We start from the raw sequence: 25720 nt of genomic DNA on the forward strand, positions 1-25720 counted from the left end.
ATTCCACATATTGCAATTTGAAGCCAGTTCAGAGCAAAGTTTCCCAACGAGATGGTTTGAAATGTGTTGCTTTTCGCAATTCTCCAGCCTGCTGGTTTACACAAAGCAACCAGACAAGATGGTGAAAAATCTCCATCGCAACGACTATCTGTATTTTCAGGGGGGGGGGGGGGGGGGGGGGGGGGGGGGGGGGGGGTTTGTAGCTAGACCTAATATGTAGCATCGTAAAACAGTTGCCGGTTTGTTTGTTTTTTCAATGAAATGGTAAAAAAGCATATATTTGGAGGAGGTGACAGCTGACTTTGCTACAAGCTGATTGGCTGTTGTAAGAGGTGACGTACCATGTTTTTTTTTTGTTTTTTTTAATCTGGTGACCTGACAAACTGAGTCGCATGTCACGACGTCAGCTGGCTTGAATCGAGCCGAGACGGACCAGTTCACACTTCTACAACTTTTTCCTGCGACGTTCTAATCATGTCTTTGGTCTGAACTTTGCTTTTTATCTATTCGATAAAAGTCACAGACTTGTTTTAAATTAATTGGATAATTGAACAAAAAATTTCAAACACGGTCTCATCCACGATAATTATCCAGAAGCTTGTTTGAGCAGTTCCATGAATTGACATTTGCGCCGACTAAAATATACCATAACTCCAGCTCCTCCATAACGACGAGGTGGCCCGGAGACAACATGAGCTGCAGCCGCCTGTTGGTAGAGTGCCCGTCCCTAACACCCGGGGGCCACGGCCATAACAATTTGGCTGACAGCCTCTATACACAAAAACTGAAATTGATGCATTTATTTTCCACAGTCACAGTATGACAAAACATATTTCCCCGGTCATCCGTATTGCACACATTATGTATGGGGTTGGACAGAAATATACTGCCCCTCCTCTCCGTCCCCCTCAACACTCTGCCTCTCTCTCCTTCTGCAGCAGTCCCCTCATTCAGACCCCGCCGTCGCACCGCATCTGCTCTGGCAGGGCACTATGGCAGCATATCTGTGTTAAATTAGAGAACAACATCGCCATCAAAGAGTACCGCAGCAGATTTAACCCGGCTCCTACCCTTAAGGGCCTTGAGACCAAATTTGCTCTCTCTCTCTCTCTCTCTCTCTCTCTCTCTCTGTCGACGGCTTTCTGTTTTATTTCCTTCTCTCCTTCATTAAAACAGGGGTGCTCACATGCATTAGTAAATAGATTTCCTTGTGGCCAGAAGCTTTTTAATGTTCCAGCGGAATAAGGAGAAAAGCCTCCTGGAAAACGCAGGTCTGAAAAAGCGTGGGACATTACATCCCAGCTGGAATCTTTGCTTATATAAGACAGAGAAGAATGTTATTTTGTTGACCATTTTTTTTTTGTGCTGTGTGGCAAACTGAAAGATAGCCTAAACACTCACATGACTCTCACAGCCACATGTTGCTTTGAACCCGCGTTACTTGTTTTACTTGTGGCCTCGCACGTCTTAAAGAGGGCCCCCGCACATGTTCGCTCGTCTCTCTCGGAAAGACCTCCCAAGATGGTGCAGCGTGTGACTGCGGGAGGCTCTTTAGAAACTCAATCTGGTCAGAAAAATAAATCTGGAGACTTTTGGAGGCAGGAACGTAACAACGGAAGCGAGGTGAGCCCTGATCTTCAGCCTGAACAACAACCAAAAAAAAACAAAAACGTATTGCAAATCCATTTCTCCTCGGGTTTGTCTGTCTCCGTCTGGTGTTGGAAGCTATTACAAGCCACGGCAAACAGTGAGAAGCGCTATCTTTGGAGGAGCTACTCGTGGCACTTTGTGTGAGAGCGGCGCGGAATGATGCTGAAGTATCAACACGGTGAATGAGAGGAAGTAGTGGGGGGGGGGAAAAAAAGATCAAATAAAACAGGGGGTATAGCTGGCGAAGCCTGTCTGTGTCCCCGCAGTGATGTATTCAGACGTACTCCTATCCTCCACGAGTGGCCAACGTGATGAAATGCATTAGTCCTGGATGTGTATGTATTCCTGTAGAGAGAAGTACAATGAGGGAAGCGCAGCGGAGGGATGAAGAGCAGGTAGAATAAGCAGCGGTAGAAAAGAAGGAGCTCTGTGGAGTGTGATGTGTATGATGGAGAGGCTCCTTTTGCAAAGAAGGAAAGAAAAAAAATATATATATATACATACCTCTAGACTACTTGTTTCTCATACAGAAATATTGCTTTGCCATCACAGAACAGACGAGCAGAATTCAGGCTGAGAGCGGAGCGTCAAAGTGCAGCGCTTCATAGCTGGGGGGGGGGGGGGGGGTTGTTAGGTGGAGGGGGGGCAGAATAAGCGAGATTGTGCGGATTCGTCAAAGGGTTCAAAGTACGCCGGCTCCACGGGGAGCCTTCACAGAAATCCCAATTCATTAAGGCTGAATGAACGGTCATTGATTCGTTTGATCAAATTATTCTTCGGGGATGTTAGGAAGTGACGGTGATCAGCATGACGACGAGGAATGTCGCATCGTGCGAGGTTCTCGGCCGACGTCTGGTGACGCGTGCCGGCGGCTTTTTCTTCCGAGGAGCCGACGGAATGATGATGGTGTCGAGAGGGGGCCCCTCGGTGGCTCCCCTTTGCCTCATATCACGCTCAGTCATCTTCACACTCGGTAAAGTCAGCACATTTGGGCTCCCATTAAATTTCCTACGGCTCATTGGGGATTGACACTTCACGCCATCAGTGTCATTGTAATGCCTTGTGAAATTCAAGAAAGATTCACTTCTTTATGCTGGGAACAATCATTATTACTAAACACTCTGCTTAAATGACTAGCATTACATGCTTGAATGTATCAGTCATCTCGTCTCGCCGGAGATCTGATCATTTTTTTTTTACCCAGAAGTCTACACTTCGGGATAATTGCTCCTCCTTTAATGACTTTGTGATCAGTTTAGCCGTTAATCTATCTCACCTACTTGACTCGCAGGTTTCCGGTTGACAGGGCTTTTATTTAGGGATTGGTAGACACTGGTTGCAGTGAGTGCCCCCCCCCCCTCCACCACCACCACATAAAAAAAACTAGAGGCGAGAATATTTCTTACCTCCAATACTGGTGTGGTGTGAGCTGGTTTAAAAATGCACAGCGAAGAGCTTCTTGCTGAATCACACCGTAGGCTATGGGGGGGAGTGACGGGACATTTTAATGAGGGCTCTGTGAAAATCATATGCCTGCAGAATATTTGCTATGCATTGAGATCTTATTGGCGTCCTCTAGAAAATCAGCTCAATTATTGTTATCAGCCCTCTTGCCAAAGTAATTTGACAAACTCTGACATTTAAAAAAAAAAAAAAGATAAAACTATTGTAACTTCTCTGATTTTAGAATACTAAAAGCGAAACATAAGTAATGCAGCAAGAGTAAATATATTTTTGCAGCTCCGCACAGAAACCCAAACGCAGCTATTATGGGGGTTTTTAAGGCATAAAATGCATAAATGTTGCCATTAAAGTTTAATGAACGTCGGCTCATTGCGGTTTAATGACAAATTGAACTTTGTAAGCACTGTAGCAGTTGGGGGTGTTTTTCATGTGTGTGGTTTTTCCAACAATGTTAACACTTATTACTCTGTGGTGTACTGTGAGCTTTAGTCAGTCAGTTATTAAATTAGAATGCCACATTATATTATGTCAAATTTTCACAGTTTCGTTGCTGTTGCACAATTTGTGCCGGCACAGAGAGGGTTTTGAGGGCATATGTGGGTCCACATACGGTCTCCGTCTCTGTGTGACGTCGGAGCCACCGCAGGTCACCGAAGTACGTCAGGAGACCGGCTTGTTTTATTCAGAGGATTTTTAGACAGCATACTCACACATCATGTCACTTTCTTCACCGCTGTGGTTATTTTCTGTGATTATCGTGTCATAATATTCAGCCCTGCCTGTATTAGATTTGAAATGTAGCACGAAGAGAGAAAAATCTGCTCGGTAAACTGAAAGGAATTCATCAGGGACTCGATGTATATACGTGTAAATCAACACGTCGTACGTGATCAAATCCTTTAAAGTGCTATAAAGCTGCGAGTTATTTTCTTTAGGCTTTCAATACAACAGTTTGTTTTTGGGGACATCATAGAATTGGTAATCTCTCCCACTTGGTGGGAATTGCTGTATTTCTTGAAGGTCTTTCGGACTGCATTTGGCTCGTATATTTCCCAAAGCAATTACGGTCGGGTGAATTTAGTTGTCTTCTGTTCTCCACGGCGGGCTGCGGGGAAATTTTTTTTTGTTGTTGTTGTTTTTTTTAAACAGAATTGGGCTGTGAATAATGAAAGAGTGTGTTTGTGTGGAGCAGCTGCAGTCATGGTCAGAGACACAGCGTCCTCTGCTGGCAGTGATGGAAACTGCACCGTCTGTGGTGTATTTATGTGAAACACGAGCGTTTATCAGCAGGTGCACATGTGTGGTGTGAAAGCGCAATTGTTACACTCCTCTCTCTGTGTTTCAGGTGTGTGCGAGTGCTCCGACTTCACCGCCGGGACGACCTGTGAGCTCTGCCTGGATGGCTACTATGGCAACGCTTTGATTGGCACGCCCGGTGATTGTCATCCTTGCCCTTGCCCAGACCGCACCAGCTGTGCCCAAATTGCAGAGACGGGACAGGTGGTGTGTACCAACTGCCCCGCAGGACGGACAGGTGACCAGATCTGCCGACGATTTGAAATAATTTGCATGGGCAGTAAACAGAGTGAATAGTGAGCTTTATGTCAAGATAGAAACCATGAGAGCCTTTTGACGAGACAGCTTGATACTGGGAAAAAAAACGGTTACTCATTTGCAGCGCCTGTCGTTCAACAATGCCACCTGCTATTCAGACACATCTGATATGAGCGTTTAATTGAATTACAGCAGACTAGGAGGTGACGTGAAGATGACCTCCAGCTCTGTTCTGGCTTCTGTCATTCATCAAATCCCTACCCCGCCTCTCTTTCACCTTTCCCCGCTCCTCGCCTACAGGGATGCGCTGTCAGATGTGTGAGGACGGTTACTATGGCGACCCCCTGGGACAGTCCGGGGCAGCTCGTCCGTGCGCGAGATGCGACTGCAACGGCAACGTGGACTTCAACGCGCTGGGAATATGCGACCACATCAGCGGGCGGTGCCTGAAGTGCCGGGGACACACGGCGGGCGATCACTGCCAACGCTGTCAGCGAGGTTTCTACGGCGACGCCCTCAACCAGACAGCGGGCCAGAAGTGCAAGCGTGAGTAACTGCCTGAGGGACTGGGATGGAGCACTGGTCTATTAATTTGTTATTATGTTTATAATTTATTGCGAGAGGGAGAAATAGGTCTTCGTCCTGGAAGACGACGTTGAAGACCTCCTGCACACTCGAATGTTTCGCCGTCACTGTGCAGAGACATGCAAACTTCAATTATTGTAAGATGCGTTGCATTCAGGGATTCAAGTTTTCCAACAAAAATATTTGCCAGCTCTTACTGTAGATTCTGTATGTTGCGATGAGTATTAATGGTTTAAATTATTATTCAAAGAGGACTATTTTTGCATTATGACATGTCTGGAGGGAGTCCACGAATTCTCGAGTCCTCACTCAGGATGTGCATGCCGCCAGAATTCCTATAGGATTCAGATTGTTCTGTTTACAACAGGAAAAGTACAGAAGAAAAGCAGCGGAAGAGTTCCATTAAAGATTACGTGGCCTTAGGTTGAGCTTTTTAAAAGTCCATTCAAATCCACTTCAATAGAGGAGTCAAGATTCGACAGGTGTAGCTCTCTTCAGTCATGAAAAGCACAAGCTGGAAATGTGGCGAACAAATGGCTGCAGGTCGGAAAGATAACCCCCCACAAAAAATAAGACGAGTCCTTGAGATGGGGAGAATTAAAAAAAGGATTTAAGTGAATAAAACTTAAATAACATTACAAAGGAAGACACAGGCCCAAAGACTAATTCAGTAGCTGTCTCCTTTGATATACTTGTCCTTTTTAAATATTTTAGTCCTACTTATAATCCCTCGTTGAACATATGTACAGAACAATGTCACAGCGGGATTCACAATAGCACGAGTCTCCCCGCTATTGTCTGTCATTTCCTCCTTTTTACACCAGCTCTCAAATGCATTACAGTTAATACAAATCTGTAACCGTTCAATTGAAATTCAAGCTGTCAACCAACATAATATCGTCTTTGTTTTAACAGTTAAATGTCTTTATTTGTTTCCTCCAGCATGCAGCTGCAGTTCTGCTGGAACCTCTGGGCATGTAAATGAATGCCACCCTCAGACAGGAAGTTGCCACTGCTTGAGTCATGTGACCGGACGGGAGTGCAGCCATTGCGAAGTCGGCTTCTTCAACCTGCAGCCGGGCGTCGGATGCGAAAGGTAAACGGACGTCCGGCGGGGTTCAAAGCGGATCTGTATGTGAAATGATTTAATGACCGGGATTACAAACCGAATCTACCATTACAATTTTGTGCCCTTTCCTGCCCTTCTTTAGGTGCAAATGTAATCCAATTGGCTCATCGTCGTCGGCGTGCCACCCAATCACAGGGCAGTGTGCGTGTCGTGCGGGAGTGGAGGGGAGACCGTGTGATTCTTGCCGTGTGGGCTTCTTTGGATTCTCGTCACGAGGTTGCAGAGGTACAGCGCTTTACTTCAGGCATCACGACGGCACTGTGTGCCATCCTCTAATCCTCCAATACAGATGACACATGAAGGCATTACCAACTCTTAAAATGTTTATCTCTGTTTCTCCGCCTGCTCTCCGGTTCCCTCGTGGTCCCGTCCCCGCCTCACTCAGCCTGCAACTGTGACCCGATGGGCTCCGTTTCCATGCAGTGTCACGGTAACGGTACCTGCCACTGCCGCCAGGGCTTCGTGGGTTACAAGTGTGACAAATGCGAGTTAAACTATTTCCACAGCAGAGCCACGCATCAGTGCGAGGAATGCCCGACGTGCTACGGCCTTGTCAAGAAACAGGTGAGCTTTACGGCTGCCGGAGATCGTTCACTTGTGTTGATGCCGAACCGCAAAAACTAAACTTTTGCATTAATTAAAGCCCAACCGATGCATCGGCCAATATTGACCTATCCCAGTTAACAGTATCGGCATATTGGTTAGCCAATGTGAAAACCTTTGTGGTTTTTTTTATATAGTTATTTATAACTATTAAATTAGCATGGATGTTAACTGTTTCAAAGCATTGGTTGGAGAACATTAAACTGTCAAATGTCCTGCCTCCATTTCGGGCGTTAGCCCCAAACATTGAGTATCTGTCAAGCTCTGAAACCGATACAAAAATACTGATTACAGCTGCTTTACATCGAGGTCTCGTCGGTGGTCTTAACTACTGAGCAGTATTTTAAACTACAGGAGTGGAGATACCATTAGCTTAAATTTATTATTTCCATACTAAATTAATCTGCCAGTTCTAAATTAATTAATCATCTAAGTCTATAAAATGTCAGGAAATACTGAAAAACATTAATCACAAGTTCTCAGTGCTTAAAAGCGATTTATTTAACTGTCTCAGAAATCAAATTACAAATCAGCAAAATTTTGATTTTTTTTTTTTTTTTTTTTTTTTTTTTTTTTTTTTTTTGGTGTTTTTTTTTTTGCTTGATAAATTTGCTAATTTATTTAAGTGATTCATTAATTTCAACAATAATGTTTTTACATGGACAGCACAAATAATTACAGCTGATTTACATGATAATACATTCAAGTTAAGTACTGGTGTCTGAAAAAGTAGCATGAATTACTTTTAATTCATGCATAATTTAACTTTAATTGTTGACCTGCATTGACTCTTTATTCTCTTCATCTTTCTCCATGTTTTCTTGACGTCCCTTTTCAGGTTCACACAGAAACGCGTGTTGCACCAGTTCATGCAAATATTTTTCACGCCGAAATAGTTTTTTCTTCGCTCTCGCTATTTGCAAGGTCCAATTTGTTCTTGAAATAGCCCAGTCCCCCAGTACATCCTTCTTTTGTAGGCCCTCATAACAGCCATATGGCTCCTTTGTATTTGCAGATTGCGAGTAAACAGTGGATGTGCATTGAAACAGAAAGAGACATTTGCCCGAATGATCTGCTGTTCTGCTTCTTTCCGTCGCTTTAGATTTGTTGCAGCCCACGTCTCCACGCTAAGGCGCCACGTCCCTACATTTCCCTTCTGAGGACAATCCAATACCGCCGACCCGCTCGGCCTTTTGCTCTGCACACATTCTTGTTCGGACTAAAGTGGCTATATGTTCTCCCCGGACCGGCTTGCACCTGTGTGAATGCACGCTGCGATTTCGACCGTGTTAGCAATTCAGCGAACATCCCAACCCCTTGTCGGCCCTGAACACCTGCAATTACTCTCACTGTCCTCAGTCTCTCCCAGCTCTTCCCTTCCTGCCTCTCACAGCTCGCTTCTCTTTCCGCTCACATTTTCCTCGGGCTTAAAACACAGGAAGGAAGGAGACTAACAAGCACAAAAAGAGAACGGGGTGGAAAAGACCAAAGATATGTGATTGATGATCAAAGGCGATATTGAAAAGAAACAGGGGGAAACATCTAAATAAAATGGAGAACAAAATCGTTAAAAAATAAATAAATATATATATATAGGGGGCAGGAATGAATTAATGCAGAGCAGCTCAGTTATTTTGAACTTGGTGTTGAAACATCTGGACTGAAGTTGTGATCTTAACACTGGATTTCAGCAAGTAAAGTATGAACTGATATTCACACACACGAGGCATGACAACTGGTTGGCAAAGAGACGTGATCGCAGCCACTTTACTTGCTCTTTTTTCATTTATTTATTTTAATGTAAGGTCTGGACCATTTAAGTACCAACTTCAACAAATTGGTGCCAATCATCAGCCCATTTCATTCCATTTCCCGATCCTGACTCCCATTCTCCGAGAAGTCTAATCTAGTTATGTCGTGAAATGCTTTCCTCGGCCGCGCGTCCGGCAGAGAACGGCGAGCGAATGCGGATATGAAAACCGTATTCTCCTCTTCTCCCGTTGTTGATATTCATTTATTCATTGCTTTTGTTGAAATACTACATTTTGATGTTTTTGGTGTACCACAAATCAGAGTCCTATCTCCATCCTTGCATCAGAATAAATAAATACAGATCTGGATGGAGAGAGATTTTTTTATTTTTTTTTTGGTCTTGCAAAATTATCATTGACACCTTCAGTGACAAATCTTTGATGCTGTTACAGGCAGAAAAGCTGAGGAGTCGCCTGCAGGATTTGGAGAAGCTCCTGGCTCACTTTGATTGCCGAGGTAGATTCGGCAAGCAGCACCACCTGCTGAAGTATCGCATGGCCAGACTTTATGAACACGAGCACCAGAGGGAGGATGCCTTCCCCAACGCTCTGGAGGATTTCCTGGCCTTCCAAGGTAGCGGCGGCCGGCAGCCAAACTATAATTCGGCCAACTGTGGCTCCTTTTGTAAACACTTCCTATGCGGTCACGACATCCTACCAGACACTTGGCTTTGTGAAACACGACGCTCTCTTGTGTTCCAGTGAGACTATTGTGTCGCGTTTTGACTGTGAGACGATAACGTGCCGCGTCACTACATACAAGACCAGCAAGCATGCACCCCACCCCCACCCCCACCACCCTCCTCGCCTCACCACCCTCTCATCAGTGTGACGCATGCTACAGATACAACACAGCGATTAAATCAGGAAACGGGCAACAATACAAAGCTCTCCCAATTACTTTAACACAATGCTGATATATCCTCATTACCTTTGGAAGGGAAAAGGCTTACAGGCTCAGCTGCACAGGCCAAATGGAGACAAATCATAACAATATAGAACAAGGCGCAGTGTGACCAACTTAATCCCTATTTATATGACAGGCGGTGCATCTCTAATCCCTGGTTTATTATGATTGTAGTTGCAATCATGATAACAGTTGTCTAACATTCCCCCACCCCAACCCCAACACCCACACAACATATATACAGTATACACATATAGGTGCTCCTAAAGACACTGGATGGCCCCGGTAATGATTTAATGAGGATGTGGGAGTGACAGGTTCATCGTCACACACACACACACACACACACACACACACACACACACAGACACACACACACACACACACACACACACACACACACTTTATCTCTCATTTTATAGGGCAGGATGACAAAGAGACAAGCAATATATGTCACAAAATGAACCAACAAACTGGACATATTATACTAATTGGACTCCAGACTAGCTACTATATGTGGCCAGTTTAGTTTAGAGACACGACAGGGTGCAAAGTGAGACTGACAAAAGGTGTTCACATCACCATAGAAATCCATATGTTTGTTTTTTTTTTCCTGCGGACAGGGAGACAGGAAGGATTTAAGTGGCCGCACGTATTGACACAGTAAATGAGAGAGTTGAGAACGAGCGACGTGTCAAACAACACCTTCCGAGCTGCAAAAAAAAAAAGAAGAAAAAAAGTCGAAATGCCTGTTTTTTTTTGGTGAAACAATTCGCCAAAGACATAATGTGGTTTTTATTTGCTTTGTTCTTTCAGAGGCACGCGAGGCCTTCATAAAACAATTTTCCTCGCTGGAAGCTTCTACCGGCACACTTTTAGCCCAACTGCACGGCATTACCTCGACTTTGAACTGCAGCATCAGCGTGACAGAGGAAGAGGGGAGTGAGAGGAGGAAGGATGAAAGGAGCAAGGGTGTGTGTCAGACCTTCACAGAAACTCTGCTAGTGATCAGAGCATCTCAGAGGCAGCTAAAGCAGGCGACGCTGGATCTGGACGGCGTGGTAGGGCGTCTCGAACGTACACTACATCCGCATCACACGTAGTTAAGCATGTGCCTGCACAGTGGAGGTGAAAAAAGTCTGAGACCACATCAAAAATCTGTCATATTTTTATGTAAACCTGGAAATAATCAGGAAGTTTGAGGATTCAGAAACATTCAAGAAGATCTAACAGGTAAAATAAAGAAGAAATATTCTGGATCTAGTTATTGAAGCAACCTGCAGCCACAGTTCACCTTTATAAATAAGGCTGGGCCTCGTGTTTCCAGCACAACATAGCCGGCCAAGTAGCATTCTGACGGAGGGGGAAAAAAGCATCAAAACTAAGTCAAAGTGTCAAAGGTCAAACTGTTATTGGAAGCATAAAGGGGCTTCCTCAGCATCAAATCATGGCTATGCTGAAAGTTTCTAAAAGGACACCGCATGGCGCTCTAAAATACTTTGTGGAAACTGGATCAAGTATCATCACAGCAAAAGTAAGCATACCAACAGAATATCAATACATCAAGCTTTGAGAGATGGGAAAGCATCCTCACAACCAATTTTGCGAAATAAAGAACACAAGAATCAGCAAAATTCTTGCCAAAAGAAGACTGTCTAGCAGCGGTCTCAGTGGATCTCTAAAATAATGTCTCAGGTGGGGAAACAAGACTGAAGGCCATTTCACAGCGGATGACTAGAAAAAGTCACGTTTCCTGATGAATCCCAGTTTGAGATTTGAGGCAGTAAGAGAAGGGTGGATGTAGAAGAGACGAACAGGAGGGAGAATGATACTGCAGGGAATCAAAAACTGTGAAATATGGTGGTGTGCACCCCCTCCGCCCCCCCTTAATGTAATTGTTCATTGTATGTGACGCGATTGATTTCTTGTCCTCATAGGGGGACGCTGCAGTTTACAATACGCTCACAAAAACTCCCCAAAGGAAAACAATACCCCACCACCACCTCTCAAATCACCACCCGTCTCCATCTGAGTGGCAAACTCATGCCTCCAAAAGAAAAGGAAAAAAAACAACTGTTTGATGGACGCTAAAATTAACAACTTGCTCCTCACCCACCGAGAGGCTTTTCACTGTCTCTCCACGCAGCTCGCAGGAATCCATTACAGATAGTCCTGCCGTGTTATTTAGGTTCGGGGAGATGAGTGAGCTTGTTTTGCCAATATACAGCTCTTTTTTTCTGTGTGTGTGTGTGTGTGTGTGTGTGTGTGTGTGTGTGTGTGTGTGTGTGTGTGTGTGTGTGTGCGCGCGCCGTACCTCCGCAGTCCTTATCACTTGGGTAAGCCTGAAGCAGCAGCAATTTAATTCCATATTAATAAGCAGAGCAGGCAACGAAAATGAGGAAAAAAATGCTGGTGTGTCGATTGTTGATTCAGTTTTCCTGTTTTATTTGCATTTTCTCAAATTAAATGTCACTCTGGGAATGACTAAACTGGATACACTTTACATTTATTAGGACAAAACTTTGGTGGATACACTTTTTTTGTCATATGACCCCGGTTTGAACTTTTATAACTACATATATTCAAGTGGAGAGGTTTGTTATGCCAGTTTTATTGTTAGTAAACTAAAGAAAACGCTGGTTGAAAGCAGATTCAAGACTGTTTTTCTGGATTCCTCTCTCGATCCAAAATTCCCCAACAGTAAAAAAAAAAAATAACTTGAGTCCGCTAAACAGTGAAAATCACTTAATAAGAAAATGAAGGCTTGAATTCGTATGATTTAATTAAATATGTTAAAAGTTAGAAATCTCCAAAAAGGCCAGACTGGTGGTTTTCTTCATTTCACAGCGTGTTGATTTCCCTCTCTGCCTTTTTCAGATCATTCCTTTTGAGTTGGTGTCAGGACCGAACAAATGGAACATTATGGTCAATGACTCACTGGTCCTAATGAAAAGGTAAGGCAAGTCAATGGGCGTTTAGTGGTCAATTAAAAGCAAGGACCACAATAGAAATCTGTGGGTCTTCATCTTTCCTGGCTTCCTCTTTTTGTAGCCCGTCGCTAACACTTTGGTTAGTCCACAGCAAATCAATGCTCCCGGCTGCTCTGAGTACGCAGCACTATTATATGGTAGTTAGAGAAATCAGGAGTGGAGATTCAGTGAGGGGAGGTCATCAATGCCGAAATCCATTTCATGCCTCCTCAGGCAGTTGTAACGTTCTATAATTTTATGTTACTCTCCTTCCTCCTCCTACTCCTCCTCTTACTCACTTCACTATGTCAACCGTTTTTCTTTCCCTTGTAGTCACACAGAAACGGCGGACCACATCGAGGCCGTGGCCGGCAGGGCGGTAAGGGCCTCTAACCAGACTCTCAGCTTCCTGATGGATCTACTGCAGGACAACTCCACAGAGGAGTACATCAGGAACCTAACGGAGCAGTGAGCAAAGCGAGAGGAAAAAATACAAAACACACACACACACACCCATGCAGACAAGCACAAGCAGAAAGAATGCTTTGTGTGACTGCTCCCATTCACACAAAGCATTCTTTATTGCAAAATCCCAAGAAGCTGTATGACTCCCTGGATTATTGTGCTTTCGCAGTATATTTTTAACAAAGTGCACCTATCCCCGTATTACAGCTCAAGGTTGCTCACAGCCTCCTTTTAATGCACACTGGAGTTACAGTAAGGAGTAAGACATTTAGCCACAGGGGGACAGCTTCTCTCGACTGTAAGCCTATTGCTTTCCTGGATTTGCCGCACGCTCGCTGCATCTCCTAGCGTGTGATTGCTCTGAGGATTATCCTGAACGCCAGACAGAATGATGCAAAAAGCCCTCCGGTGGCCATGATGAGAGCAAGAAGCGAGGAGCTCAAAATTGATTACCCCCTTCTAACAGTAGTCAGCTTGATTCAGGAGAGTTTCTGCTCCGTCTTCGTAGCACCGCCGCACATCAGAATGAGTGTGATTGTGTGATTGTGTGTTTGTGTGTGTCACTTTATAGGATGCGAAGTGAGCAGTTTATGCACAGATGGGCAGCATAAAATTGCATTTCCCACACATATTTCCCCATGTGTTGGTACTTAAGCAGATCAGAGGCCTTTTATAGGCCAGAAGCTATCCAATCAGAAAATGACAAAAATCTTCAATCTGCCTTTTACAATAGGTCTGTGTTACCAGGCCTCTGCAATAGAGACTTTTTTCTTTTTTTTTTTTTTATCAGAAACCCTTACATTTGTTTCCCTTATTACGCTGCATGTTTATAGTCTGTAGCAGCACAAGAAAGTAATACAGTGCATCCACTCAAGTACATTCATTCAGTACAATTTAGAGGTACTTCTACTCTCTGCAACTAATCCACAAAATTTTAGAGGGGAACATTGTACTTTTAATCCACTATGTGTAGTTAACAGCTATAATTATGTCTATGATTTAGATTTTAGATAAAGGCCTTTGGTAAGCTGACAAAATACAATGTATTGTTAAAGAGTAACTTAACACTGAGCTGAAAAACAGCAACCATCCAGTGGAAATGTCACTGGGTCTTGAAATACACCCGTAAACCACTGCAGCAAAGTGAAAAGTTAAATCAGTAAAACCAAGATTTTCAGGTGGAGTTAAGTTACTCTTAAAAGATTACACCAATTTACAACCCTTCTGGCTTGTGAAACCCTTACAAAAGAAGTCCAGTGTCTAGTTGAGGCCCCAGTCATGTCTCCAACGTCTATAAGTCTCACAAAGTTTCTCCGAACTTCTCAGAAGTCGTTTTCCACTCAAAAGCCAGTATTTGGTTTTTTTTGTATTGTTACTTCACTTGGACATTTGACCTTCCCTACGCAGATTGATGTATTTGCAGAGATTCACAATGAAAGACTGTTTTCGCATTCATCTGTTGAAGGGTGAAAGTTTCCCTGAGCCGCTTTTTCAGAGTTGAAATTTCTCGTAGAAAAACACCAGGCACAGCAGTGCATTTTTATAAGTCTTAAAACATTCCTGGGAGGACCTCTGAAGGAAGAGGTAAAGTAAGTAAATACCCGTCACAGAGCCCACGTTTCAGCAGTAAATTTTCCTAACAACACTGCTTTTATTTGTACGGCCATAATTTTACACTGTCATAGTACTTTTACTTAAAGGTCCAATATTCCATCAAATCTAAGTGTCAAAACAATCAGTCGACAGAATTATGCAGTGTATTCAGCAACTGTGCCATTTGGATAAGCCATTTGGTCTTCCGTAAGTTTGTGATGTCACAAACTCCCGCTCTTGTCATATGTCTGCCCTCGGCACAGCCCACTGCCCAACTTCTTTTCTGGAAGAAAACACAAAGCGGTCATTCTGCCACGGAGCTACCAAGCTACAAGAATGAAAAAACCTTGAAGAGATGTTTAACTATACTGAGATAGGTTTTGGTATTTAAAACCACAAAAATATCTTCTTGTGATCATAAAAACTGCCGTAAAAACAACGGTCCGAAAGAATACAATACATGGGATCTTTAAGCAAAAAGATGTGATCCCATCTTACAAAGGACTTATTTGTCTTTTAGTTTTGGAGTCTTGCTGCAATAGCAGTGTTGAAAGCACACAAAAAAAAATAATTCAAAGCACAATATACTAGCATTCCAGTATTCTACCAAACATGTTAAATCAATTATTGTGAGAATGAATGACGTTTTGCAGCGGAAAAAGAGCAGCATGTGCTTGTAAAGCACACTGGATTTGAAAAAGGGGGGGAAAGAATGATAACGTGGCAGATTCTGTGTTTTAGTGTTATCCGCTTTTTTTTATTTTTATGCAAAATGGACTGGATATCCTTGCAGCCGTGGAGGTGATAAAAATGGCACTTTAACATATCCTGCATTCTGCCTAACACCTTTCATTAATTCATCATGCTTTCTTTGCACAATGGCTTGTATTACAAGCCATTTCAATATGGCACAGCGTGACACTTTTTACATTTGTCAAACCTACAACATTAAATTGAAAGTACTGAATGATGTGCAATATACGTATGGCACCGGTGATTCTGCAGCAGTGTCTCTTGCCAGTATCTTAACACAAATAAATTAAATGAACACAAGACATCCTAATTTAAATAGGAACATTACTGTTTGTTTTTTTTAAGTGGCTATTACTTTATGTTTTACGGCATTTTCCCTGCTTTCTCATTCCTTACATCTCAGAATAACAGAAATGCAGCAGCAGAAGGAGGAGCTGACGGTGCAGCTGAACGATACTGTAGCCCAGCAGCAGACCCTGGAAGAAGAAGACGCTGGTCTCAGGCTCGCTCTGGGTAACATCACATCGTCCCTACATCAGCTGACGGATGCCAGCTCATCACCAGGGGCTGACCAAACACAGTTCAACCAAACACATCCACGCAACTACACAACAGAGGTCGGTTTACACGTCACCTGCAGCGTATAAGTGTGACTTAATGCATTATTATGTTACGCTGCAGACCCATGAGTCAATCATCTCTTCTTAATTAGCGCTGGTGTGATTGCTGCACATATTATTCTTGACGAGTGGGAAGTTAACTGCACTTCGGGTTTTTGTTTTTTTTTCCTTGATTTAACATTTGGCAAGCAGAGAGGGACACTGAGTAGGCACAGGAGGGAAGATGCTGCCAGAGTCTGCTGCTTATGTGGTACATGTTGTTCCAGAGGCGGGTGATTAACCGCTGCAGCATCTCAGAGCAGACCTAACACTGTAAAGTGACAGAAGTAGGCTAATAGGCCCTCTGCAAATGGCCATTGGAAGGTTGTACAATAGAAGACGGTGAAAGCAAAAAGTGGCTGTTCTAACCGAAGTGTAACAGGCGCGCGTGTGTGTCTGTGTGTGTGTGTGTGTGTGTGTGTGTGTGTGTGTGTGTGTGTGTGTGTGTGTGTGTGTGTGTGTGTGTGTGTGTGTGTGTGTGTGTGTGTGTGTGTGTGTGTGTGTGTGTGTGTTCCTGCCTTGTGTTTAGTGGGGTGAGAGCCTGAAGAAACAGACGGAAGAGTTGGGCCAGAAAATTCAAACCAAAGACAATCTCATCGTTGAGATCGGAGAAAAGATGGAGCCTTTAATGCAGACAGCCAATAAGAGCTTGGCGAAGGTGGATGACATCAACAAGGTAACTGCTGCTTTATGTAAAAGTTGTTATTAGCCTCGGGCAGACGGAAAATTTAAATAACTATTGGATTGCATTGACATTTTTTTTTTTTTTACAGATATTCATGTTTCCCACAGGAGTTTGGTCATCTCTGACATGACCTTTTAGCTATCGGATGTATTTTCCTGACATTTTGTAAACACATTGATTTTCTCCTCATGATTGGCAATTTCTTAACTTTGTAAAGCACCATCATCAGATACAGTTTTTTCTATGCTACACACAGTTACCTGAAAACTGGTGACTTGGTCTGAGTAGGAAATTGTGTTTTGTGCTAATTAGCAATTGCTACTATGCGAAAATGTTAAACTAACATGGTGAACAAGGTAGATCAGTCCCTCCAGGAAACATGATTTTAGGATTGCAATACTTACGGCCTATCTCTGTAAATATTTGCGAGAGCTCGCAATTTTGCAAAATTGATGCAACAAAAGTAGTCAATAGAGGCGCTGCTTAAGGCATTACAAAGCAAAGTAAGCATTTCCCCCAAAAATAATAATAATTCCTCATATACAGTAAACAAAGCTCTTCAACCTTCCCTCTCATCATCAAAACAAACCATATGGTTGAACCAGAAGTATGGCCAAACTGAAAGTGACAGGGTTTATGGGAAATGTAGTTAGTATGTGCAGTGTGCTTATTATCATGGGAAGTGATTACATATAACTGTTTCTTCATAAGTTAGTACTCGAAAAGAAAAGCCAATTTTTTTTTCCTCGTCTTGCCACATTTGCCAATTTCCATAATTCTAACGCAAAATATGCAATAAAATTTACAAACTGCATCACAATTTGACAAAAAGCCACAACAAAAATCAAGAATTTTTCACCCCAATTATCACAAAAAAAAAACACTCCAAATCCCAGAAGGCCTGGTAAATATTATACCTGCTTAACGACAGCATCGTCGTCGTGAGCATTTCCGTGTGATGACATTAGCATTTGGCTCTGTAGAGCAAGTATGGCATCACAGAGTCAGTCGCTGTGGACTCTTTATTTACCATATGCTGACCTCCCACCTCTTTTTACACAGCATCAAAGTTTTTGATAGGAAACGTGGCACACCTCGAAAACATAGCTCCTCTGACATCGTGTTTCATCCTACTTTTTCTCCTCCTGAAGCTGCGAGCTCAGGCTCAGGGGACAAGGGCTGTGGCTTTGTCATCCGTGGTGACAGGGAAAGCTGTGGAATCAGAAGCCATCGCCCTGCACCGACAACTGGAGAGTGAGTCTGTTTCCTTTTATCTCGCGTTGTTGTTTTTTTGTCGAGTGTCCAACTGATTTATTCTACTCAAAATGAAATGTCAAGTACTGATATCAAAATAAAAAAAAATCATAGGCGCTGCAGACTCGAGTATTACAACAATAAATATGTCATCAGCATTGTAATGTTTTGGCCAATTTGTCATTTTGAGTATAGGAGCAGCTGATTTGGAAAATGTAATGAAGTGCAGCGTTTTGATTGAGATATCGACTGTTCATGATTCATGAAGTGAATATTACGTGATTTTGTCTGCTTGGACTGTCATTAATGGTATACTATATAGATAGAGAATAAAATTAAACTGGTAGACAATGAACCATTTGCTAAAACATATTTTGAATTTAATACAACCTTGATTCCGTCTTAATTCTAACACCCGCCTCCGCCCCGATCTGGATTCAGACATGGTGACAGAGTGGACCCGTCGGCAGGCCCAGACCAAGGCTGCCATGAAGAAAGAGAGACCCTTGGGGGAAAAGGTCCTCGCTGACGTCAGGAAGAGGGTCTCGCAGATCGACACGATGCTAAAACCTGCTCTGGAAAACTCCAGCCTATCAAGCAACACCACGAAGGAGGCCGAACAAACAGCCCATGCTGTGGCGAAGGTTACGAGTGCTCGTTTTTTTTTAATTTTCCGCGCCAGCAGCATGGATTCATATGGCTTTTTTTTTATCCATTAAAGTCACGAGGTTCACATTTTTGAGTGTAATGTTTTGGCAACTATAATCAGTTAATGCATCCTTAGCTTCTCTAATGTTATGTATTTCTGAGTGAGACAGAAGGTCATGCACACCTTTAAACATCTGATTCTAGTTATGAAAGCGATTTGAATCAAGTCCTTGAAATTTAATTGAACTATAAAAAATAAAACTATTTGTGGCTCAGTGAGTAGTCATGCAGCTGTAGGCGGCTACAGAACTGTTAACCTCGACATACTGTACAGCTCCCTCACCTGTGTTTGCGAGATCAGAGTAAAGAGGATTAAAATATTAAATTACACGTCAAACGCTTTCTTCATGATATGATATTGAATACATTTGTGTCGTTCAAAATGAGGCATGTAACATATTATTTACATTTCACAGGAAGAGAAAAGAGCAGTTTCGATAAAATAATTATGTTTACTCTTTCAGCAGCATGTAACAAAAGGTGAATGAATAATTAACGGTGGACACAGGATTAGAATATGAAATTGAATAGCTTTGGTGATTCCTTAACTTTTCATCTCGTGCCATCATCAGGTCAGAATACCGATTTAAACAAAACTGTGGCTCCTGACCACATACTTTAACAACTACTGGCATTCCCTGCAGCCTCAGTAGGGCCTGTCAAAAGTATAACATAATTGCAATTATTTGAGCAAAACTGTCATCATTTTGCATAATCATCAGAATCTTCTCTGTTCATGTCAATAAAAAGCAGCTGGAAACAGAACAGAAATATCATCTTTCCATCAAATTCCCCTGTTTGAGGTCTGACTGGTGCTTTTTTTCATGACTAATCATCTCATCTCGCTGCCTGCTTTGGTTTACAGGCACATGAGTGAGAATTAGCGCCACCAGCTGTTTATGTTGATATTAAATTGATGACATTTCTATGAGCATCTATTGTCAATAATATCATGTCTTAGCCGCAAAGAGTAACGGCACAGCTAACGAATGGCTCTTCATAAGGTTTATTATGAAACTATGATGAGGCTTATAATAGTGGCATAAAATAAACTGAAAAAGACAATTACGTTATTAATTGCAATTATTTGAATGACAATCAACTGTCAGCAAAAATGTCATGATCATATTCAGCATGGACCATACAGCATCATAGTTTCCGCGAGCATCGCTGTCGACTCTTAACGTCTTTACACACTGCGCGTTCTTTTTGTACGATTCCGCTAGTCAGCAACCATTTCCGTTTCAGTTATAGTTGTAATTTTTCTTGTTTTTGCTGTGCAGGAATCAAAAGCCATTCTGACCCAGGCCAAGCACACCAGGACTGCATCTGCTCACCTCAGCTCCCACATAGACTCTGCTTTAGACCAGCTGTCTGAGCAGGAGCTGCGAACGGGCACGGCAAACTCCCAGATCACCTCCGAGGTACTTCACACGGCCGTATATACATTTGAACAGCACGATCTGTGCATATTGATCTGCTCTGCCTACGTGCAGCTTAAAAGACTGTTCTTAGACTATATCTGGGGTATCTCTTCTTATTCCCAGCCTCAGGTCTCCCTGATGAGCATAAAGGAAGACATGGAAGCAGCCAAGCTCCAGCTAGAGGCCTACTCCGTTACACTAACAGAGCTTATCAGCAGGATTGGTAAGTCGCTCCCGACGATTTTCACTGCAGCTACTTCTTCCTCTTCTGTGTCTGTAAATCCCATTAATCTTCATTATACCTTAAATGTCAGATCACTAAAGAGCACTGTGCTTTTTAATGCCTCATTTAACATGGAAATATTTCCCGGATTTTCCTCCCGACAGTAAAGAGCTGCTGTTCAAGAGGCCAAGCGGCATTTTCTTTGAGGATGAATTTTAAGTGTATTAAAATAATGCAGCTATTTATTAACTGTTTTTTGCATAATGTTATGTTCAATTTGTAGAATTAACTAGAAATACTAGTCACTTTGTGGTCAATATGCTAACATGATTAGGAGGGTAATGAGCAAATCACTGTAATCAGGTCATCATGCAGGCCAAGACACCGTTTGAATCTCTGATGCAGGACAGCTATTCACAAAATCGGGACTAAAAAAAACCAAGCAGGTCTTTTGAAGTCTCTCTCTGTGGTTTTGTCTTTCTCAATCTGTCCCCTGTCTTTCTATCGCTTCTCTGTGACCAGACGAGAACGTGCCGCTGGAGCGATTTGACCGCATCTTGAAGGAGACGGCGCGACGCCTGAGCATGCTACGCGGCAGCGTGGACAGCCCGACGCTGGGCTCCAAGATCCAGAAGCTACATTCGGCCGCCAAAGAACAGCAGAGCCGTCTGTCCCTCATCGAGCAGGACATACAGGAGATCCGGGAGGAGAGAGACAGTCTCAGGGACATTGCCTTAAATCTGCCACAGTCCTGCCCCCAGGCTACGGGAGCAGGCAAAGGCTAGACGCTGTAGACGACGAGGATTAAATCACAGCAGACAGCTGAACATGGGAAAAGTCTGGGAAGATTTGTTTTTTTGTTTTTTGTTTTAAACGGAGATTTTGTCTTTTTTTTTATATATATACAACTTCAAGAGAAATGTCTGATATCTTTTCACGTTCCCTGAAACTACCTTTTGCCCCGAGGTGCAATTTACTTTACTGCCACCGTTCACCGACATTTCACACACTTAAACCAAAATTGTCAGACTTCTCCACTGCCTCCCGTGATTTAAACCCAATCGTCCCCCTCCTTGTTGTTGTTTTTTTTTTTTTATTCTTTCATTTTTGCGTCTCGCTCTCTTTTTACCAACAACATCCGAACTTCAATTTCACCATGAATAATAACCAGCCATTCTGAACTGCTGGAGTGCACTGTCAAGTTTAAAATAATGCTGATTTTCCTTTGTGGGGGTAAAAGGTGTGTCTGAGTGCTCCTTCAGACTGACACATTCATTTACACTTGAGCTCTTTTTCATCAGCTTGGCTTAATTAACAATTAGTCTTCTTGGCCTCTGTGGGGTTCAGGTCATGCTTCAACAGCACATAACCTGTTTTCAGGATTCTTACAGTGCCTACCTCCAGGTTTTTGAGGTTTCTCAATTTTTCAGTCTCTGTGGCATTACGATAGGCAAACGTCCATTGTCCTGAGATTCCGGCAAAATGTAAAAGGAAATAATCGTTATTTGCATCACTTCATGAGTTGTTTTTTTTTAATAAAACTGACGAGGCTCATGAAGTGATGGCGTGGCCCAATGACTGTATATAAAAGTGGACCTAACTTCCAGGTCTAAAAAAATGAGGCCGATGTGGAAGTACCTTAAGCTGCGATACCACCGAGGTTGGTTCCAAAAAGCCTCCGGCTCCACAGACTCCCATTTAACTAGTAGCATAAGATTCAAAGTCAATACACACCCCCACTCCCCCCCCACCCCTCCAGTTATTTCGGTTCTGCTAGCTTAAATCGCTTCTTTTTATTTGCTGGTGGTCATCTGAGAATAATCCCGTCACACGTGTCTGTTTGATTGACAGGCCTGTGGTGCAGTCAGGTTACGGCTATCGGTGGGCGGGACGTAGTATTGTCGGGTTTCCAATTAGATCGAGTCAGATCCCCTGCTGCCTCCCCCCCCCCCCCCCCCCCAAGCGCGCCCAAATATGGTCACTACCGGCTCCAAACCACTTCGAACTAGCAAGCGGACAAAATTTGAACTTCAGGCCGTTCCCAAACTAGTGGGTGGCGTCACTTTGGTTGCCGATTGGGCGTACCAAAATGATTTACTATTTAAATGGTCTCATCCTGTTGTCCCAATCACATATAAACATCTAATAATAATTCTGACTATGTTTTCTGTATGCAAGACCCTCACATAGAAACCACTGCACGATAAAATGAGCTGGAAAGGGCCTTTTTGCATCATGTATCTAATTTTTAGAACACAATTGTACAACAATGTAATAATGTACAACATTGCACTGTGGAAATGGAAGAGCTACTTATGGCTGAGAAAATGTAAATGGTGGTGCAACATATCAAGGAACAACCAAAACAATAAAAAGAAGTGCTCAGTCGTTGGAAATCATGCTTGCTGTTTGTGAAGTTTTCCAAATTGTATTTGTCAGAGCTTCAAGTGACCTCTATAAAGGGCAGAGGTGAAAATAAAACCTAAAGGACACCTCATTCAAAATCCCATTCATAATTATGACAACAACAACAAAAATATGAATCCAGCCTTTAAACAGTCTTACTCAGTGGAATTGGTGTGGCTTGCTTAATATGTTTAGCCATGGAGGGTTGGTTCTTTTATTATTACTATTCTTATTTTTAAAACCCTTTAATATTGTTTATTCATATGTTTTTTGCTACATTTAACCAAAAGCCATTTCCAATAAGCTCTAGTCCGTTCGTCCGTATGGCTGAAAACGAGATGACTCCATTATACATCCGTGGAGTCCATCAGGAAGTTGGGGTCGCAGCTCGCTTCGACATGTTTGTACTAACAGAAGGGAGGTTGGGTCTGAACACAGTAGAAGTTTTTCGACAACAAATCCAACTAGAAATATGTCACGTTTACTTTAGAAGACAACATTCGTGAGTTTAATGGCTGTATTCGTAGTTTCCCTTGGGACCCGTTTTGATTTCTCAAAGCAATTGCTGTAGTGGAAAGAAATTTGTCTTTTTTGTAGACCGCAGGGACACGCTGCAATCTTGTAAAAAATATATATATAACATGAGAGATTGAGAGAACCCCAAATACTTCCCTATCAACGCAAACATGTTAGATCTTGCTTGTTTTATTTTATTTTAGGGATTAAACACAAGAGCAAAACTCTGTAGTCAGAGTTGTACTTTGAACACCAATGTGCCGATGTACCGTGGAAACAGAAGCTGTGTAATTCAGCAAAACTCCAGTAGAGTACCAAAATTACAAATGTAGATCAATATCCCAGTTTTGAAGGCATGGAGCAAAGCAGAACATTCATGAAAATCTATTATGGGCTGTGGTTCAGGAATAAAAAGTGGTAATTTTCCATCAGTTTAGCAGCTAAGTGTGGATGAGTGTCATTATCATATGAAAATGAAATTTAAATTCATGACTGCTGAGAGGTGGCATCGGGACACAGACTAGCACCGAGTCATTAAAGTCATTACTTTATTACAATATTCATGCAATAATTCATGTAGCATCGAGTATTGCATGTATTGTCCACATAAACTGCAGTATCTGTGGTCAGGTTGCAATATCACTTGTTTATGAATCCTAATAAAAAAAAAATCTGATCTGACGTTGTCAATATAAGGCCTCAGAAGCAGTTCACAGTTGATTAATGAATGATCATCTGTTTTTATCAGCATTCAAATCTGCTGGGGATACCTTGTTACAAATTTTTTCTGCATGTAGTCAGTAGTATATTTGCACAAACTGTAATCATTACACACCAGGGGCATAATGAATAAACAACACGACAACGTGAAATACTCAGATGCTAATATTTCAACTCTATTACATCCAACATTGAACTACATAAACTACTAGTTGTTCGGAAGCTACTCCGTACATCTTCGTAGACGTCGTTGTAATTTTTTGTGACCTTTTGCCATTTAGTGTCATAACACTGGGCGGCCGGAGACATAGTCATTGTCATTAAGAGTTCTGAAGCTCCACTTCCACGTAATATGATTGGTTGATGCCTTTACTTGTGGTGCAAAATCTCCAAAAATTTGACCTCCTTCTAAAAAAAAAACTTTTAAAAAAAACATCGCCTTTTGTCCATTACATATTCACGTTCTGTGTGAAAATACTCACAACAAAAACAACAGTTCAAGAAAATATATTGAAGTGCAAAGTAATCACATGAACCCCCCTCCCTCCCCCCCAGTGTATAAAAAAAAAAAAGAAAACTGCACTTGGAGTTTATGATTTAGGTATAAAAATGGAGGGGAAAAACATAATCAGAGATTTGAGGAGAGTTTTTGGCTCTTAACTGAAAATAAAACAAGAGAGAGCATCAGCGGAAGACTCACTTCAGTATGACCTCACTTTTTTTCCCCCACAGTTACTCCCAAAGCTTATTTCATATGTAATTACTTTCTCTAAACATTCTCCCTTAGGCAGAAAAAGGTGAAAGCTTTCGTCGCCGTGTGCGCATATGTCTATTTCCTGGTTGCTGCACATACGTTGTTCATTTTGGGGCCTCTGTCTACACAGAAGAAACTGGCGTTTCATTTCTGAGATGCGATCTCGTGGTCTGACAGAGCAAATGTGCTTCCCCATGACCAAAAGGGAATTGCTAAGAGCAGATGCCGTAGGCACACAATGTTAAATAGGCTGGAGAGGATATAATGCATTTCACTGAGAGGTTGTTCTGATCCAAGAAGAAGTGCTGCCCAATGTGGGAGTTGGTTGAATGACAACAAGCCAAGAGCCAAACAGGAAATGGCAGTGTTCAGCTACTGGGGGAGAGGAGGGGGAGGGGAGGAGGGAGGAGGGGATGGGGATGGGAGGAGGGAGGAGGGGGTGGGGGGGGGTTATCAGTCTCTCCTTGACATATATAGGATGCATGAAACTTCAGTCCTCTTTTTGTAGACAGGATGCATTTTGGCAGTCACAGGTTGGATAGCGTTCACACGGCAACCATGTGCTGAGGATAGATTACCAGAGCTGAAAAACAATGTACCTTTTTAACTCTTCAAAGAAAAAAAAAAAAAAAAATTACACGTCACTGTCACATTAGCTGTTTCAAAATCCACAAAAAGCAAGTAAATCCACAGGAAATAGCAGCGAGTGCAGACGCCTGACGTGGTCTGAGCAGGCAACACAAGTGCAAATCTTAAACATCAAAGATACAGACTGACACACCCCCTACTGTGCTTCTCGTCCCACTTCAAAAACACTAAATATGTTTGTGCATGTCCCCCACCGCCGCCATCGCCTAAACCCCGCCATGCCTCACGCACTGCCGGAAA

The 25720-nt window shown here is 42.7% G+C and overlaps 1 protein-coding gene across 1 annotated transcript in view; it reads left to right on the plus strand.

Moving 5' to 3' along the window:
- The window catches only part of lamc3 (laminin, gamma 3), a 98862-nt gene extending 75980 nt beyond the window's left edge, over positions 1–22882 (plus strand). The window contains exons 13-28 of the mRNA XM_069168758.1: positions 4460–4648; positions 4969–5214; positions 6196–6349; positions 6465–6607; positions 6768–6946; positions 9190–9370; positions 10520–10764; positions 12581–12657; positions 13006–13140; positions 15887–16100; positions 16672–16818; positions 17979–18081; positions 18523–18725; positions 20073–20213; positions 20337–20436; positions 20959–22882. Coding sequence (XP_069024859.1) covers positions 4460–4648; positions 4969–5214; positions 6196–6349; positions 6465–6607; positions 6768–6946; positions 9190–9370; positions 10520–10764; positions 12581–12657; positions 13006–13140; positions 15887–16100; positions 16672–16818; positions 17979–18081; positions 18523–18725; positions 20073–20213; positions 20337–20436; positions 20959–21221 — 2720 coding nt within the window. The 3' untranslated portion in view covers positions 21222–22882. The remainder of the gene's footprint in view (positions 1–4459; positions 4649–4968; positions 5215–6195; positions 6350–6464; positions 6608–6767; positions 6947–9189; positions 9371–10519; positions 10765–12580; positions 12658–13005; positions 13141–15886; positions 16101–16671; positions 16819–17978; positions 18082–18522; positions 18726–20072; positions 20214–20336; positions 20437–20958) is intronic.
- The last annotated feature ends 2838 nt before the right edge of the window (positions 22883–25720 follow it).

Source organism: Embiotoca jacksoni, unplaced genomic scaffold, assembly GCF_022577435.1.
Source record: "Embiotoca jacksoni isolate LCO1_2020_lvr unplaced genomic scaffold, fEmbJac1.0.p SCAF_10, whole genome shotgun sequence".
Classification (NCBI taxonomy): Eukaryota; Metazoa; Chordata; class Actinopteri; family Embiotocidae; genus Embiotoca; species Embiotoca jacksoni.